Raw genomic sequence first — 19,850 nt, 5'->3', positions numbered from 1 at the left:
TTAATTTCTGGACTGCCTCACTGAAAGTGAAGATCTGCTGTAGCTGTCATACTGGTATATAGCAAATGTGTGTGTCTTGGGGCAGTTTTTCTGGTATTCAGTCTCTAATAATCAATCAGACGTGCCAGCAAAGCAACATGTTTTGGAGAGTTAGGTGTGTAATGCACTGCTTCAGTGTAGACTTGAGTGACTGGTCATCAGAGGTGGTGGTGGTTGTTTACAATGCTGATGGTTCTGCTTATCTGGACAAATGAAAGATAAGGAGAGACAAAGGAAAGATTCCTGAAGCACTACTGGTGAGCCAAGCAAGGCAGCTGCACACTGACTTGAGCAAGGTTGTTTAGGGATGCTTTTTTGCTGTCCAGAAGATGGCTTAAAACATGACCTGCAACCAGAGAGGAGGGAGATGTTTCTTGAACATTTATCTATAGAGATTTGGTTGCCTTTAAAAAAAAAAAATGAAGTGGTTTGGTTTCAGTACAGATATGTTTCACTGGTGGAGAAACAGCAGATTGAGTTGTGGTTTACCCATCCTTTTGATAAAATGGAAGCACAAAATAAATTAAACTTTACAACTACTTTTTCCTAACCCATGAAGAACTAGCCCTGTAGATGTCAGTTATACTTGTTAAAGCTAGATCAAGGACTCTCCATATTTTTTCCTTTGAATTACAGAATCACCATCTTAACTCTTTTCAAGACATTCACATCCCCATGTGAAAACCAGAAAAATTTCCATGGAGATTGGAAAAATTCAGATGGAGAAATCTTGTGCTTCAAAACATTCTATGCCCAGTAAAATTGCATTTGACACTTGCCTGCTCAAGACCTGTGTGTGCAATCCTGGGATACTCTGAAGGGCATTGTCACCTGAATGTGGCACTAAACTATGGCAGCTGTGCTGTGCAGCCCTTTCCCTGGAAGCCATCCTCAGCTTCCTGGCCGAAGCCACCGCTCACTGCCCTGGGGTGAAGGATCCCACTGGCACAGTGGGCATCAGGAACCAAAGTCCTTGCCCTCTTTCCTATCCTCATCTTCTCTGAGCCATTGCTGCTGACACTATGAGGATTACGTAGTCTTGAAACCCTCTTATTATGGAATCAAGTAATAGAATAGTTTGGGTTGTTCTTCATCTCCTGGAAACCTTCTGTCAGGGACAGGACCCAACTAGTCATGGCCTTTTGTCTCGTTTCAGAGGTTTCCCTAGTCTGGTCTCATGTGTCTCTGATGCATCTTTTTCTGCCCAAGATGCCAACTGAGGTAGTCTGTGTACCATTCAGAGAGGTGACCTCTCTAACTGTTAAACTCCTGGGCTGTTTTCTCCTGATGACTTTTCTTCCTCGTTGCTCCTATTGCATATCAAGATGAAATGTTGAGCTTCAAGTGGCCTTAGTATGGCATCTCCTGCCAGACCCAGTTGAAGCCCAGCCCAAGACTTGTTCTGCGGCATGGCTGAATTTGTTTGTAGGACACCATGTGGCAATGGCACACATGGGACATCCTGTACTTTGCATAAACTCATGGAAATTCAGTGTCTTGGCTGGATTCAGGATGTTTGTTCCATACAGAAGCAGTTTTCATATTTACAGTGGATAATTGTATACAGCGGAAACAAGATCCTCTTCAGCATGAAAGCTGTGTTTAACAAAGCCAAGTCTGGATGCAGATGTTGGTTTTCAGAGAATTCAGAACGTAAGAAGATAAACACTTCTGAGAAAAAAGACACCATTACTCCTCTTAACTTCAAGAATCTCTTAGATGTTAAGTACATTAACCGAGCAGGGATTTGAACTGGGCTTTCATCTTGTCTTGGAAAACATTTCTTAATCTGCATGCTGGAACATGCCATCCTTCCTATATAAAGATATGTCTCATCATTAAGAATTCGAAATGCTATTAGCATTGCTGTTTGAAAATAGTATTTGCCTCCTGTCTATAGTGTCTCTCTCCTATGACTTGAGAGACAGTGTAGTTATTCTACAGTGAATAAGCTAGAGCATTTAAATGCGGAAAACTAATCTGTAAATGAATCTGTGTTTCATTGAACATACACTACATTAATCATCAAAATGGAATATTTTCCTTTCAGATATTTGGGGCTCCATCATTCGATGACAAGATCTTAGAAGTTGTTGCAGTGTTTGGCAGCATGCAGATGGCAGTTTCAAGAGTCATCAAACTGCAGCACCACAGAATAGCTCAGGTATGTTTTTCACTTGAAAGCACACAACATGATTGGTAGCCCTTTGGGATGCTGGCAAGTATTGGCCACCACCCTATACATTAATAAAGTGCTGACATTGTTTTAGTTTTAATGGGTAACAAATTGTCTTCAGTGATGAATCAAGTATAAAAGTGCTTCATCCTTGAGACAAACCTGGAGGGAAGCCAAAGCTCCTAGTAATCAACATACTTCAGGTGGCCTCTCAGTTTCTTTAGTATTTATTGCTCTGTAAAATAATGTGTTTGTTCTTTTCCAGTGTCGATCAGTAAAGATCACCATACTTGGTGATGAAGGGGTTCCAGTGCAAGTTGATGGAGAGGCATGGATCCAGCCCCCAGGAGTTATTAAGATCATACATAAAAACAGAGCTCAGATGCTAACACGAGACAGAGTATGTTGCAGAAAGTGTGTTATGAGATGCTATTACTAACACTGGTTTCTGTAATAATCCAATTCAGTTGTAACATGAACAAAACAGTGCTTACAAAAATAGTTTATAACAATTTGTATAACTTACAGAATTCTTGCAATTATATAGCTTCCATATTTGGGGGGGTGGAGCTAGATGGTCTTTAAAGTCCCTTCCAACCCAAACCATTCTGTGATTCTATATTAAGCCAGATAGAAAATGGTTCTTTTGTGTAAGTGACAAAGCTTTACTGGCTTTTATGAGTTTTATTAGTACTATTCCCGTATTCTTATTAATGCATATATTCCTGTATTCTTATTAATAGTAAGAATAGTAAAAATTTTTGCTATCCCTTCTTTTCCTCTCCTTCTCACTCTCTTCTTTCCCTTTTCCCTTTTTCTTCTTCCCCTTCCCTTTTCCTTTTCCTTATGTGTGCTACACACAATTGCATACTGAAAGTTTTAGCACAGTTGCATAAATTCCAGCAGAACCTAGTCACAAAGTCGCTAGAGAATTCATGCTTGTCTAGGATTGCAGTGTGAAAGGCATAACTGCCCTTCAGTTCTCTGTCCACTAACTAAATGCTGAATTTGGGGTGGAGTTAATGACATTTGAACTCTATTTTAGGAAATTTGTTACTTTTTCCAACCATTTTTTAGGTTTGAATCCTCTATTAATTTCAGATTTGATCTTGCTGTCTGCACAAAATGTGCTTATTCTTTTGGAAGACACATTTTGAGGATAATGGGGAGGAGGAAGAGAGAAAGAGCTATCAGAAGTAACTCATTCTCTAGAATAAATTTTAAAAAATTAAATGTCATTTTATTATTTATACAGATTGTATTATTTATATAAAATTAAAATAATTTAAAAGCTTGTTAATTTAAAGTAAAATTTTATATAAAATATATTTTTTTAGTAAATAAGAATACTCTAAGTGCTATAAACTGAATGTGTAATTCATTTTGATTAGGCCTTTGAAAACACCTTGAAGTCTTGGGAAGACAAACAGAAGTACGATTCCTGTAAACCCGTCATTCGATCTCCCTTGTACCCTCAGCAGGCTGTTGAGTTGGCTACAGAAGAAGAAGTTGCACATATCCAGCTGTGCTCACAAGCTGCAGAAGAACTGATTACAAGGTACAGTATAATTAACAAGTTTAGATTGGCAACCTGGACACCAAGACGGAAAGTAAATGCATACATAGACTTAAAAAGTGTCTGTTTTCCCTGGTTTTGACTTATGCTTATTTGCCACTCAATCAATTGTTTCAGCTCAATTTTTTAGTTTTATTTTATTTCTAAGGCTCAACTTTCTTATCTAATTATGTAATTTTCTTTTTCTGTGTTTATGAATCTTTTTCCTTGTGAAAAACGACTTTCTGAAGGAGCAGTGGAAGCAAAACTGGAAAGCTTCTTTACAGAGAGGCTTTTGATTAAAGCTTCACATTTTATGCAAAAGCAAGAATGTATTGAAAACAAACATGGAAGTCCGCTTTAGAAGTCAACAATGTAGATGTATCCACCTGACATGAATTTCTGACCTTTTTTCTCCTGAAAGCCTTCTTATCTCACAATTTCAAAAAGTTGAGCACTTTTCAATAAACCTGAAAGTTTTCTTACAATATTGTATGAGCAAACAGTTAACACACCAACATTGAAGGAGCCAAAATTGCCACAAAGTCGTCATACTTTTTTGTATTCATCCACTCAGTCATTGTTAATGCAACTTTCTATTTCATTCTTACTGCTCAAAACCCTCATCTCTGTGAGGATGCACACCTCAGTAATTTGTATGGGTTGAGATGGTGGTGAGCTGATGATATAAAATTGATCCCACAGTCTTGCTTATTCGCAAGAACTACTTTCTTTTTGAGATGTAATTATTTTAATAAAGACACTTCAGTTTTCACAAAAAAAATATTTCAAGAAAAGCGTTTTTGTTTTTAAATCAGAACATTTTACAAAGCTGCTGTTAACTTCATCATGCTAACAAATTGTCTTAAGCATCAAAAGAGATTCTTGGAGTATGTGCTGAGTTGCACAGGTGATATAAGAGTGGAATTGAAGAACTACATGTTCTTTTTTGTACTGTACTGATGACTTAAGTAGACATAGAAGGATGATTTAGGTTATAAATCACCCAAAGTGAAGTTTAGCCAAGACAGCTTAAAAACTTGACTGTTCTAGAGGTGGCCTGAGGTTGTCATTACAGTTGGTCCTTCCATAATCTCAAATGATTGCAGCCAATTTTAATGTCACATCTGAAGGATATGCCTTGTGAAATAGATGTAATGGTTTTTTAGATGACTTCAAGTAAGTTATTTTAATATGCTAAGGTTTTCCTATAGAGTTTATTTGGATTAACAGCCTGAACATTTTTTAGTACAATTTTTGCGTAGCATTTATGTTGTAAGACATAAATGTGTCACAGTATTTCCTAGCAGAATAAATAATCTGTGTTATGGATGTTATTTATATGAGGTGCTGCATTGCCTGAAGAGATACTTGTATTTCAACTTTTGTTGTAAAGGACTATAATTTTAAATGTTTTGTGGAACGTATCTCTGTATATTTTCTTATCTGATAAAGCTGTGTACTCTTCAGAATTATTCTTTAAAGGGAGTAAGAAATATTTTTATCCTTTTTGTATTTTTGTAGGATATGTGAAGCGGCAAAAATACACGGCCTCTTGGAGCAGGAGCTTGCTCATGCTGTTAATGCATGTTCACATGCATTAAATAAAGCCAACCCAAGGTTTCCTGAGGTAAAGGGAGAACAGAGATTTATGTATAAGTAAATAAGCTATAATATCTGTGTGCTTAAGCTTGTGACATGGAAGCTGTATCGTACTCCCTGTCCCCATATTAAAACAAGCTCGATGATAATTCTTGAAGTTTTTAATAACCCAGACTTCTAAATATGCATACGCATGCTAAAATTTAAATTAAATTACTTAACAGATGAATGGATGCTGTATCTTCTCCCTCTTTTTGCACTTTTTCTAAGGTGAAAGGAAAGGCAAAGTTACTTTTGATTCTGAAGGCGCTGCCCCCTTTAACAACAGGGTGTCTCAGCCCTTCCCATGCACAGGGAAACACCCCATAGCTGATGAATTTGGTAGAGATTATGCTCAGTGATTTTGAAATTTATTAATAATGCCAGGAACAGGAGTTAGGGGAACTACTTTTTTACAGCAAGAGTAATAAAGAGGAGAGTCCTCTTCTGGTGTTAGACCGTGGAATTGTCTTACAGGTGGCTGGTCGTTTGATGATCTTCAGGATTGTATAAGATCATATTAAATGAACTTGGGGAAAGGACAGGAAATAGATACTACATTTTTGTTTTCTGTTCTCAGGGCTGAAGAACTTGTCAGTGTAGAGCTAAACCAATGCATTTCTTCTAGGAGAAGGCACCCAAAATCTGTGCTGTAACACCAAAGTATTTATTCTCAGTATGACTTGGATCACTTTAAATAACTTATATATCTTATTCCCTAGAGCCTTACCAGAAACACTGCCATGGAGATAGCTGTCAATGTGAAGGCCCTACATAATGAAACTGAATCTCTGCTAGTAGGAAGAGTTCCTTTGGTAAGGTCACAAAATACACGTTTTATTCCCCCACTCAGATTATCTGTGATTTGTTCTTTGCTGATTTTTTAAATTGGCTCAGGATTTATGACATCCTACAAGAAGCTCTGTAGGACTGACTGGAAGATATTACACTGCATTTATGGTGTGGATGAGAGTGAGTTATGAATTCTTGTCCTGAGTGGGCATCCATTTTACCTGACTTCAGATATCTAAAAGGTCATTGCCTGGGCTCTTGTTATCTTGTTAATCAGTGGAGAATAATAAGTATCCCTGTTGAGGTTGGTTCACACTCAAGTGTTTTGGAGGCCTGTTTTACAAAAATAAATAATGTCCTGGAGATGTAGAATTTAAGAGAACTTCTGGAGTTCTATTATCTAACTGTCTTCAGAGTTTAAAGAGGACCTGGGGTGAGGGCTGTTCAGAGTCAAATGTTCAACTTCTACAGATCTAATCTGGGCAAGTGAATCTTACCCTTGTTCTAATACCTGGCAGGAATTATTTTATAACCTTTAACTGCAAAGTGTTCAGTAGACCTCTGATGGTACTTGCAGACTTTGCATCTTCTTTGGCTAGAGTTTCTGTGCCTAAAATGATGTAGATTGCTCAAACATTGTTGTACCTGGATGTATAATTAGAAACTTTCTATGTGAGGCACTGTGAAGAGAAGAAAAATGTCAGGTTTTCTATGCTGGTCCAGTTTTACATTAAGAAGATACTCAGTAGGAACAGTTATATTTTCTTTGGATACAAAAGTAGATCTATTACTAACTCACTAATTATTTAAATGCTATAATTAAAAATGGATAACAACAGGAATGTTTTCACTTAGCTGGGTTAGAGTATGAAACTTACTAGTGCAGGTTCACATACCTTTTTGTACTAGTGATGAATGGCATGAGTCTGTTCTACAATAACCAAAGGTAATATGGTCTACAGGCTAATAGTAATTTAAAATCTAGAAATATTCAGAAGATTAGGTTCATGTGATCTATTTTATAGTTTTTAGAAGGCAAGGTTATTCATTAGATGTTTTTGTCATATCTGCTATTTTTTCAAATTATTATTACTAATCCCTCATATTTCAGATTGAATGGGGAGTCAAAAATTGTTTAAAAAGAGTAATTAGAGGAAAAGGTTTAATACCAGGGCTATAGTAATTTATCAAGGCAGTCTGAAAATAATGTTGTTATGGAAACCTTCCCATTGAAACATTACCTTTTCTATAGTGAGTTGTGATCTCATTGTGTTGTCAAACTGCTGCCTTGTTCAGGCTCCAAAGCTTAATTTGATTCATTTGTCTATTTCTGATTTTTACATGTTGTAATTCTGCTTCTCATTATTGTCTGTTCAGATGTCTTCATGAGCCTACATCAAACCCATATTTTACTAAAAACGCTGTTTAGAAGTTCCAGAGATAATCTCCCAGAGATGTCCATTGTCATTTGACATCACAGTTCAGAATAGTATTTCATAGCCACAGTAACAGGGAACCCTGGTTAACCTTATGAGATTCATTTTATGTTCAAGCAAAATGTTTTCTTTTAAGAATCAAGCAATTAGATAAGTGCTTGTTGAGAAAGACAGAACTATTGTTTCATTTGTTTATGGACAATAGCTGATAATTTCTTCAAAATGAAAACACAACAAATGTTGAAAATTTTCAAAGATGCGTGGAACTACTAATATTGAAAAAAAACAAGGGAAAAGAAAGATCAGAGTCTGCTTATGGGCACTGAATTCTGTGAGGTTTAGAAGAGAAAATGGCATGATAGCAGGAGGGAGCTTATATTTCTAATATTACTACATTAAACAGCAATATCTTAGTAAGGATGGTCTCTCTTTGAGAGATGGTAACATATACAAGCTATTGAAGCAAAGAAGTTATTGTTAGGTAGGGTTAAATTAATAGGGTTTATAATTTGTCACCAAACACCAATGACGTCAAAATCTTTTTTCCACCACTAGAGATCAAAGATTCTCTTACAACTCCCTTTTAAAGATTCATTCACTAGGATATAACTTAATTAGATCCTTTCAAAAGGGTATGCTGCACTGCTGTGGGACTACGTTTACTTCAAAGAGAGAAACAGATGTTCAGATTGCTTTATTAGTAATTCCAACTAATTTATTTAACTGCTACCACTTTCTCTTCCTTTTTTGGCATTCTCTGATATGTTTTGCTTTTTGACACTTGTCTGGGGCTGCAATAGTGCCCCCATTACAAGTCCAGTCACTATTCTTCCCACCCTCAGCCAACAGCAGTGGCTATAGCTCCATGTTGCACGTATCTAGAAAGGGCAGTTCAGGTAATGTGTCACCACTGGAAGACCTTTGGGAATGGAGCATCTTTGGTAAAATCCATTTCCTCTTAATTGACCGTGAGGTGATCTAACATATGAAGATATTTGCAAATAATAACTCAGGCTTACTATCACCTATTCGCATTTTTCACACCACTTTTTATGCAGAGATTGTCCAGGCTCTTGCTCTTCTTGTCAGGTTTTGTCTCCCTTATGCTGGTATTTCCATTTCCAGTGTATTCTAATATTTGTGTTATCAGATAACTTTTCCTCTGTGTAGACTCAAGAGTGATGTTGGTGATTAACAGCTAGGTCCAGCTGATCTGCACCAGAGGTCTCAGCTGTGTCAGTGATCACTTTGTGGTTGGAACCACACTAAATGTAGTATCTGATGCATCTTTGAAGGAAAACGTGATTTTGGAGGATTGTTTGTTTTCATCATTTGTTTACACTCACCATGAAGTAGTCATCTGTGTATGGTAATAATAGGTCTAGATTTCAATGTAATATCTTAATAAGACTAAAATTAATATTTTTCTGCCTGTTTATAAACAGCAGTTAGAAGCTCCCCATGAAGAACTCTTATCTGATGCTTTGCACAGTGTGGAAATAGAGTTGAGAAAACTTGCTGAGATTCCTTGGCTTTATTATGTTTTTCAACCAAATGATGATGAGGTGAGTTTGATTTATTCTTCTTGCTTCTAAGTGAACTTAATTTTCTTTCAGTAGGGTAGAGTACATTAGAATCCTCATGATCTGAAGAGGCAATTTCAGTAGTGATGCTGGATCATTTCTGTCTGCTGTGAACAAGCTTCTAAGCTTAGGGCTATTTGTGTGTTTTGTTCTCTCTTCTGAATGTGAAGGATTTGAATGGTTATTAAATGAAATATGTACAGAGTTAAATCCTTACTTTATTCCTTACAGAAGTTAAATTTTGTCTTAATTTTTGAGATTAACTATGAATTACCATCTCAAGCATGCATTTGAACTGTTGTTTTCTGTTTATTAAAGGTAACTGTCTCTTCTTGCATGCAGGATCCCCCTCTGGATTATGCTAAAAGAAACAACAGAAGTACAGTGTTTCGCATAGTGCCTAAGTTTAAAAAAGAAAAAATTCAGAAGCATAAGACCAGCCCTCAGCCTGGTATGTGTTGTGAAATTACAAGAAAAAAATATCATATTTGGGGAAAATGTGATTTTATGATTTTTTTTTTTTATGTAAGAAGGGACATGAGGCACCCTACCTAAGAGAAGAGTCAAAGTGAAAAGCAGTGGAGCTAACTGGCATATTCATTAGGATGAATATTTCTTTTTATGCATTTAGAAAGCATTCAGTGGGACCCCAGTATTCCAAGTGAGCCATAGAACTACTGTGAAAATATTTAGATAGTTTTATCATGCAACAGGACCTGTGTCTTTGCTGGTTGGTTACATTTGTTTAACTCATAGCAATACATGCCATAGGTAAGCTCCAATTCAGGTTTTTCAGGTTAGTTTCAGAAGGTGTGTGATAGCTTTTATCATGCTGGTTTAATTAACCAGTTATTCTTAAATTTCAGATGGGTTTTAAGTGAGTTCAGCAAGTGAGACAAATCAAACAAAAGTCCATGATAGTCAATACTGATTTTTTAATTGGAAGAAGTTGAACAAACTCCACTCTCCTCTCTTCCCATTTTTATCCATGAACTTATTTCCTTAAGATTATGTCCAGGAGTTAATTAGTGATCAGATGGTCCTAAAACTGTTCCTACATCTTTGTCTTTTTAATGGACAGTTGGTCATAATCTGCAAACTCTTGCAGTAATCGATCAGACTTTAGATATCAGATTAGATGTTGGATTTCATTTCACTGTAAAACTGATCAGCATTGAGCAAAGTTGCAAAATTATAGCAATAAGCAGCATAACTATTTTTTTTTAATAATTGTGGTATTATTAGGACTAATGTGGGCAACTAACCTTAGAGAACAATGTCTTACAGAGAGCTTCTTAATGGCCTGTGTAACACAGTAGCTTAAAGAATACTTGTTGCATTAATTAAGAATACTGGAATCTGTTCATTAAAGCTGGACTTGCTTGCTGCCATTGCTATATTTGAGGTATGGTTGATATTTTGATTTTACATGTTAATTAGTTTTGGAGGCTTCTCCTCTCCCTGGATGACTACTAATAAATTAATGGTATAAAGCAGAACAGCATTAGACTTTGCGTCACTGATCCTAAGATGGTTTAATATTAATTTGTTGGGGCATCAGGTTTTAAAGGCTTTACTGAAGAAACTGGAGTAAAGCTGAGAGCATGGCTGCAAAGCAAAGAACCCCAACTTTGTTTAGATACTTTCTCATGTTAACTGCTAATCTGTAACCTGCATGTAAAAAGGAAATTGTCAGTTTTTGTGGAAATGACACCTCTAACCTTTCCCTTTGCTAGCACGGCAATTCTACTCTGTTTTCCACTCTCTTTGGCCTAACCTTTGCTTGTGATGCATTTGAGCATGTAGAAATTAAGGGGGTTTTGCTCTTAACTTTGGTAGTTCAAAAATGGGGCACAGATGAAGTTGCTGCTTGGCTGGATCTGCTCAGTTTGGGAGAGTACAAAGAAATCTTCATCAGCCATGACATCCGAGGCTCTGAGCTTTTACACCTGGAAAGGCGAGATCTTAAGGTATTTCCTTTGTGCTACTTTTCTGCTAATGACCATTTTCTTTGACAAAACAACAACCACCTTCTTCTTTCCCTGCACTTGTTATGTGCTTGTAGCTTGGCTTACACTGTGCAAATATGCAATAAACTAATACGCGCTGTCCTTTGGCCTGAGTTTCTTAAGTGCTGACTTGTACTTGCAGCCACGCATATCTGTGTTATCTGAAGTTTCCTTTTTTTGCACTTTATGTAGAATGATGGCATTATAGTTTATGTCAGAAGGCATAGAAAAAGCACGTTTGATATCTTACTGACATGAGTGTAATATAATGTTATCTTCAGTTTGCTGTTTCCATTAAACAGCATGGATCAGTTGAAAGTGGTGATAATTTTTAATCTATCTACTGCAAGGTCAGCAACTGACCTGCTTCAGGTGATTTATTGTATATATATTGGATATAGTGGGTGTGAGAGAGATAAACAGCTTAATAAATTGCAGCATTGGACTTGGCGTTCATGTGTCATAACAGACCTTTGCAACAGGTTTTCTCGTCCATGACCAACCTCTGCCTGATTGTAGCTGTCGAGATTTAAAAAAAGAACACTTTCTTTTGACTCTAAAATGGCAAAACTTTCTCTCTCTCTCAGAGGTCAGACTGGTAAGTTTTGCAGGGAGAAATGTTACCTAGCAGTCCGAGGCTGTTATTTGAGGTTGCTAGTCTTTTTCAAGAATGTCTTAAGTGCATCCATTATATATAATAGCAGCTTTATCTTTGGGGATTCATTACATTACTTTTTCCAGGAACCCAGTAGTAATGAGTTCTTTGTAATGAGCTCTTCATAATATGTTTTGCAACTGCTTTTAGCACCTAAGAGAGGAAATAGGTTATTGTATAAATTGCAAACATTTACATTTAGAGTGCAAGTCATTCCTCTAGCCACAGTGCAGTAGTCTCCAGATAGAGGCAATACTTTCATACAAATGGGCAATTTTTTGGTAATTTCTTATATCTTATGAAATCCCAATGTGCTTGCATTGTGTGACTGTTGCAGTAGAAGGCAGCTGCTGAAGATACCTGTGTTTGAGATGTTTGGCTGTTGTGTGTTATTTTGGTATTAGATTTCCTAAGTTTCTTTCCCTGGAAGTTAAATTCCTTCTGTTCAGGGTAGTTCCTGACATGGAGGGACAGTTTCAGGGCAGTATCTCCCTGAAAATATTTAGTAACAGAAAATTATCCATCACAGTGATCCAGTGACGGATGTTGCAAGTCCCTGTTCTGAAATGAACACTGAACAAATGTAAAACTTAACTGGGAAACTCAATGCATAGGTTTGCTAAAATGTTAAGAAATCTTAAAAATAATCAAGATGTCTGATTTGTTTGAATGTATGACAGTGGGTAAGATCAGTGTGAAACTACACATGGCTTCTGGCTATGCCTCGTTTCTGATAGGTTCCAATTTGACTGCATGCCCAGAAGACTGGCACTTCAGCCAAGTAAATATCTGTAGCGGGGTAATCATCAACCTGACAACCTGTTGCTAAGACTCATGCTGATTCAGCATAAGTAAACCCCCATCACAAAGTCCTATGCCCTGAAATATCTAAAAGCCTTAGACCCTACGGAGAGGCAGACTTTCACTGTCCCCTTTATCTATTGCTGCTTGAAGCACGTATGTTTAAGATTGCTCAGGATAGCTGCGTGAGGAGTTGCTCTATGCAAGTTGGCAAGCGTATATCCTGTGCTAGAAGAAGTCTTGCTCTAGAATCGCCCCATCTGCTCATTAGCAGGTGCTGAGAGCTTTCAAAGCAGTGCCGTTTGTAAGGTAGGCCAGGCTTTTGGCCAAGTGTGGCTTGTGCTCTGTATAGCAATGCTGAATTTAAATAGCAGAGTTTAGCTCTTGTCTGGTTCATTGCATACAGGCATGATCTCTGCAGGGAGCCAATCAAAGATGGCTCAGGGAGCCTGTGGTTTTCTGGCCAGTGACCTGAACTGGTGTCAAGATGTGTAATGTGGTATCTTTTTCCTCCCTTTGGCAATCAAGGTGTGTAGATGAGTTGTCAGTACTATTGTAAGCACTGTCTGCAGCCTCTCCTCCAGTGCAGGGCTTGTCCTTCCTGCCAAGCTAAACGGGCTCATCATTAATGCACAAGCTCTCAAGTCATGTGCAATAGATCTACCTCTATTATCTATCATGTCTACATGTCTACAACAGGAATATTCGTTACCTGTTTTAATTGAATCCTCTGGGTCCACCTTTCTGTGGTCGAAAGTAGAGATAAAAAGCAGTACAGAAAAGGATTTGATGAAACTCTCTTCCTTTGCACACATCACTGAACTAGATCAATATGTTGCACATGCACAAAAATTGGACACCTATGTATTTACGTGTAGCTTGTCGATCCTGTTCTCAGCTCTGTGTTGCAACTGGCAAATGGAGAACACCTCTAAGAGGAACCAAATACCTCCCTCCAACCAGCCCTGCAGTAACACCCTTTCTTCAGCCTCTTATGCCTGATTTTATTTAGGGGAATGAGGAACATTTTAGGAACTTTTACACCCATGTGATTTTCTTTTGCTTGAGGAAAGATTGGGCAGTGAATTGCAAACTCTGCTGTAGAAACAAAGCTTGTTGTGACTTTGCTTTTTACAAGCAAACTCATTTAAAGCTGGACTCTTGATTTTTCTGAAATAAATGCAGCTTTGTTAGTATTCATAACCATGTTTCTATACAAGCTGTTCTGATTATGTAGTAGTAACCAAGAACTGCAAGCCATTTGTTAGGATGAGGATGATGTCTCTACTCCATAGCAGCGTTAGGTTTCTTTGGTGAAAGGGTTTCCATACCTCATGTCAGCCTGATAAGCAGTGCCAGCTGAGCTGAAGTCTGTGCCCAGGACTGCAGCATTTCATCTTGGTGCTTTGCAGTGGCATGTTCTGAAAAAGTTCTTGTGTGGAAAATGCTTTCTAAGATGTGTTCGACTTCAGATGTGTTGCATGGCTTTTGACACTGGGAATGCAAGTAGGGTAGGTTTGTCATCTGGAAAATGTTAATATTGAGGAGTGTTAATATAAATTGTTCGGTATTACATTGGTGGTATGTTCAGCCAAAATCTGTGGGGCAAAGCTGGAATAAATGGGTTCTTGGCTAAGCAGACATAATCATCGTAATAACAGGCTAATCACCATAACACAATGCAGATGAAGAACTCCTGAGAGCTGTTGCAGGAATCTTCATCAGCTTTTTCTTGCCCAATGTTTTTGGTTTGGGTTGGGTTTTTTCCCTACTATTTTTTGAGCCTCACCTGCTGAAGAGATGGTAAAGTGCTTAGGGAAGAAGAGATCATCCTTTAGTTTTCAGGCCAGAGCTGGGGAAAAAGAAAGGCTATTTTCTTCCTCAGACTCTGGCTAGAGTTTTGTCTTGAAAACCATATTTTAGTCCAACTGAATTTTTGTTAATTAGATATCAATTAAATATGCACAAATCGTGATGAAACACATGCACAAAAATGCAGATTTTTGGGCATCTTGCTTCTTGAATGATGCATGCTATGCTGCTGCAGCAGATCCTTTTAGTCTGAGATGACAGAATTTCTGCAAACTTTCCTGCAGCAGTAGTAAACTGAGATTACTAGATAGCATCTAGTGTCAGGAATGTGTAAAACCCAAACTATTACACAGGCATAAAAATTCAGTTTATCATGTTAGTTGTTTGGTTGGGGTTTTTTTTCCCTTGGAAGCGTAGAAGAATTTATCAAAACGGTCCCCAAAATTGTGATAAGACTCTTGAGACTTCCTGTTCTGGTACACATTACAGCAACTTTTAAGTGGAATGGAAATAAACCCAAGATCTTTTGCCTCTGAAACAGGAGTGTTGTTGATGATGCATGGTAAAAGTGGCTGAGTTTTCTGGGAAATTCATAATGTGATTCTTTCCTCTGATCTTCGAAGTCTGGCAGCGTCTCGCTATGTTGCTTATCCAACAGAAGTTCTAGTTCTGAAAAACTGAAGAATTTGTGTGTTCTTAACCTTTAACGTGTGGCTTCTCATGGCTTGGAAAGCATCCTTATTGGTTTTCAGTAATGTAATATTTCATCCACATAACAACTAGACTATTTCAGTAGTTTCAATTGTTTTTCTATATTTTTGATTCATTGGAAAATGAAGTTTAGCATTTTTTTTAACATAACCGGGATTTCATCTTGACTCTCTGAAAATTAATCCACTGGTTTAATTTGTGCTGTGCTACCTTTACAATAACATAATTCATGCCCATCTCACCATCTCTTTCTTCCTTTGGAGAAATGAAAAAATTAATTGCATGCTAACACAAGTAATACTACAAAGTACAGATTTTCTGAGGTTACTGTGGCTGTAGAAAGGCAGATACAGTCTTTGGGCAAAGTATGTACAGAATATTATACATGGTTTCATTTTTCACTCTGTATGCAAATAAGTATTTCAAGCTGCTTAGTTGCACTCTTTTTAATGTCTTTGTAATGGAAAGTCTTACTAAGAAAATGAAAGGATTTCTATTTCAGAAAAACAGATAGTGAAGCTTTTCTAAGGCTTTTTTTCTTTAATCACAATCTTTGTACATAAGGTTTATTCTACAAATAACTAGTGTTTGACTGCCACTTGCTCAACATGACTAATAAAAGGATTTTAAAGTGGTTTTCAAAGCTGGGTTTTACAGATAACGGAAGATTTCCAACAAACTTAGCTGAAAATTCATTAGCACAGTTGGAGATCATTAGCACAGCTGGGCATCCCATTTTGCTCCTCTGACCATTGGACCACTGAAAATTGAAAAAGGAGGCTGCTAAACCTGTTATTAATACTGGAAGAGGTTTTCTGCAAGAAGTTGTCTGTTGTCACCCATATGAAGATGGGTCCCAGTAACCACTATTGGAAACATTTCAGTTGGTGTGATTGCTTCAGTGGTGGCTACAAGGAGATTGATGCTTGTGCTTTTTACATTTTCCTTTGGGATGTGACTGTGATGTCTCTGAGAATTTTTCTTCCAGCTCTCTAATCAGGAAGATCCATGTTAGGAGACGTAACCTTGGAATGAAAACCAGATGCTTACCTTTTCTATTGCTCTCTAAAGGGAAGTTGTCCTACATGCCTGTAGCCATTACATCCACTTTCCCTTGAGAAACTGGGGATATATGTGTTTGTTGATTAAAACAGACAACATAGGGCCTCAGGTCAAGTGACATTGCTGGACAGAAGCTCTAATCCATCACATCCTAATAAGCATTTGATTGCTGTGTTAGAGAGGAGGGGGAGATTGTTCTCTTTTTTGCAAGAAACTGTGAAAGGTTTTTGTATTTAGAAGTGAAATGGTTTTGACAGATATTGCAGTGACCTGGATTGTCATTATTGCAGGTAAGTTTCTGTCTTCAAGACGGAAAGGGATTCATTGTATGCTCTAAGCAATTTTTTGTTAGGCAACACTTGCTAGTGCCATAGAATGTTTTCCAGTTAATGCTGATTTCAGTGAGCACATTTCTAGATATCTGTTGCATGGCTAGAATATAATCAGTGTTGGGTTTTTTTCCATCCTTTTTGTAAATAAACCTCTTTTTCTCTTTTTTTTTCCTGAATTTCTGTAGGACCTGGGGATAACGAAAGTGGGTCATATGAAGCGAATTCTCCAGGGAATTAAGGAGCTCGGCAAGAACACCCCTTTGTCGGAAGTGTAATTATGCTGGTGCTCTCCCTAGAGAGAGAAGGGAAAGTTGCTGGAGAAGCAAAGCTGTAGCAGGCACTTAGCTGTCTTTGTAGTTTACTGTATGGAAGAATAAGCACCAGTGTTTGTACAAGCTAGTATCTCTGAATTCTCATATGGTGAAGAGCTTGATGCAAGAGTACAAAAGGATTTGTGCCAAAAAAAAAAAGGGAAAAGGTGATATGTTCTGCAAAGATGTTTTCTTGGTGTGCAAACTTGGCCAGTTTGGAAAAGCACATTTTGGTAAATTGATAGGTTTATGGTGAACTGCACTGACTGGAAAATATAATCAAGAAATGATTGCTTTGCTTACATGCAGCTCAGTATGCCTCTCTTTCTGCTGCAGCAAGATACCACTGTACAGCATGAGGTTGTCTGGTTATCCTTCCAAGGCATAGCTCGATAAAACCTCCTGAGCAGGAGACCAAGAGGGTTTGGAGGTTCAACATGTGAGCCTAGCAGTGCCGCAGGTACCCAGCACTCACTGGCCATGCAGAAGGAGGGACGAGATACCTTGCGATACCATGAATGCAAACTATAATGCATGGTGTGCCTGCCTGAATTGTCTGTTGTTCTGTTGCATGACACATCTGATACTTTAAACACTTGAACAACTTTTATATTGGTTTGAATGAGATTTAATTTATTACTACGTGAGTGTTTTGTTGGGTTTTCTTTCCGTTTCAGGCACTTTTCTGTTCTTCAGTGTTGTGTTATGCCTAAAGCGTGTTCTACAGCAAAGGATGCGTGGGTGTTGAGACTTAGCATTTGTGCCATATTCAGCAAATTATATGCATTATATATGATTGAAACACTGTACAGTTAGATTTTTAAATATACCATGTACAGAAGGTGCATCAGGTAACTAACTTATGAGTATTTTTGAAAGACCGGTACCTCACAAAAATATCAATTGGCTTCCTGCATGGAAAATGATAAAGAATTTTCTCATGGTGCGTTTTAATGTAGTTATACAATTACCGTAACCATCTGTAGCACATTTGAACTTTGAGGCACTAATGGTTTTATTTATTCTATTGTTCAAAAAGCAGGTTGAAAGATTAATGAAAAATTTTTACAGGAAAATCCATTTTATTTATCCTACATAAGAAGAGTTTTAAAATGTAGCAGCTGATTTGGTTTTTGTGGGGTAAGCTTTTACTCATTACTAATTAACTAGTACTTTAAAAACATCTCTGTGTACATTTCTTTACAAAGGCATCAATTTGTTTCTTTGTCAGCACTCCTACATTGGTAGATCATAAACATTTAAAAACCAGGCTCTAAGATTTTACACTATGCATGCAAAGAGGAATCAAATGCAATACAGTAATCCATGAGTGTAAACAGGCTAAAAAATGAAAACCATCTTTGTTTAGAAATTGCATTAGACCTGAGTTTATAAGTTTATTTACAGTTTACTTACATTTATTTTTCAGAAAAAAATATTAATCTACTAGAAAAATCATTTGCATATATCTACAAAAAAAAAACACCCTACTTAAATGTTTGAGCTGAAATGAGATGGCACCACCTGCCAGAAAACTTGAGCAGAATTGATGTCTCTGTATGTTCTTAACGTCATGCCACTGAGGCACAAGGAACACTTGACTTTTACTTAATTGAGTAGCTTTGACATTTCTGGCAAGTTAAAGAGTATCTTAATATCTGTTGGTGTTTTCCACGTAGGCAGCAGAGTAAGGTTTCATTTGCCTTTTCTAAAGCTTATTTTTCCTGTTTAAAGGGGCTTAACGTCAAGTACTAAGTCCTGGTTTTGCCCTCCCCATCTTACGAGTATGAAGGGAGTCATCCCTTGAAATGTAAAACTTATTCCCCTCAATGTTTTACTGAAAAAGGAAAAAAATAAAAATAAAAAGGAGCAAACCAGGCTTCATTTATGTCATTACAGTACTTTGTATTCTTGCTGCTGTAGGTTCAGCAGGCACCACTCTGGGAGCTCTGTGGACATAATTGATTATTCTGGTAAACAAAAGTAAAAGGCTATGTTCCATTAGGTTTTCCATAAAAAAAATCAACAAACAAAATCCCTTTGCCAAGTGACATGATTTTCATGCTGTTGTATGAAAAGCATATGCAAACAATGGAAAGATTTTGGGTTTTTTTATGTACTTGACGTTCACCCCTTTAATGATGTTCAGATGGCATCTGTCAAGTATTCTCTAGTTGTATTTCCTTTTCTCTTTGTTTCTCAGTAAGATACCCTAGTTTTAATGTGTGACAGCATTCTAATATAATGATGTTACAGTAGACTGCACACTTAATCTTCCTGGTTGGATCGAGGACATGATACACAGAAGAACTTTCTTTGCTTTCCTGATTGTAGGATACACTCTTCAACTTTTAGCCTTGCTATACACAACGTGTTAAGATGGGGTATGGAACAGGATCTCTTCAGGTCGCTGCAGAGGTCTGTGCTGAGCATATTAAAACATGGAAGCTGCTTTTAGGCAGGGGAGATGGGGAAATGTTGTTTGTAACATGACTTTCTCATGGCACTCCTCAGATTACCTCAGTATAGGACAACTGATCAATTGTCTATGTATAGTTCATTGGGGTTTTTTTAAATGACCACCAAAGAATTTAACTTCGATTGTCCTAAGCAGAAGGCCTTTTAAAATGTGCAAGTAGAAAAAAAAATGCAAGCATCATTTATGCTGTATTTATTAGATGCCCAGGAGAGCAAATTTTATGCAACTCTATGCCTTAGACTAGTGTTGGCTATGAAATCAAAATGCATCTGACAAAGGGACCCAAAATATTTTACGGGGTTTCTTTGCCAAGGTCATGGGTTGTACTGTGTTTAGTGATATGACTTTTCTAAAGAAAGACTTATGAACACAGTGTTACTCTCTCATGATTATTGTGATTTCCAAGTATTGGGTTTTTTCCTTACTGCTGTAAAAGTCCAAGCTCCTAGAACTAAG

At 37.3% G+C, this 19,850-nt stretch overlaps 1 protein-coding gene across 2 annotated transcripts in view; it reads left to right on the top strand.

Moving 5' to 3' along the window:
* DGKH (diacylglycerol kinase eta) overlaps nt 1-17,037 on the top strand; it is a 154,613-nt gene extending 137,576 nt beyond the window's left edge. The window contains exons 23-31 of one of the 2 annotated variants that reach the window (XM_034074042.1): nt 2,090-2,203; nt 2,481-2,615; nt 3,607-3,773; nt 5,295-5,400; nt 6,134-6,226; nt 9,085-9,204; nt 9,565-9,673; nt 11,062-11,192; nt 16,790-17,037. In XM_034074042.1, the coding sequence (XP_033929933.1) occupies nt 2,090-2,203; nt 2,481-2,615; nt 3,607-3,773; nt 5,295-5,400; nt 6,134-6,226; nt 9,085-9,204; nt 9,565-9,673; nt 11,062-11,192; nt 16,790-16,879 (1,065 nt within the window). In that variant the 3' untranslated portion in view covers nt 16,880-17,037. The remainder of the gene's footprint in view (nt 1-2,089; nt 2,204-2,480; nt 2,616-3,606; nt 3,774-5,294; nt 5,401-6,133; nt 6,227-9,084; nt 9,205-9,564; nt 9,674-11,061; nt 11,193-16,789) is intronic. The other variant, XM_034074050.1, reaches the window with a different exon arrangement.
* Nucleotides 17,038-19,850: the final 2,813 nt, after the last annotated feature.

This window comes from Melopsittacus undulatus, chromosome 2, assembly GCF_012275295.1.
Source record: "Melopsittacus undulatus isolate bMelUnd1 chromosome 2, bMelUnd1.mat.Z, whole genome shotgun sequence".
Taxonomy (NCBI): Eukaryota; Metazoa; Chordata; class Aves; order Psittaciformes; family Psittaculidae; genus Melopsittacus; species Melopsittacus undulatus.
This window is presented reverse-complemented; position numbering and strand designations above follow the sequence as displayed.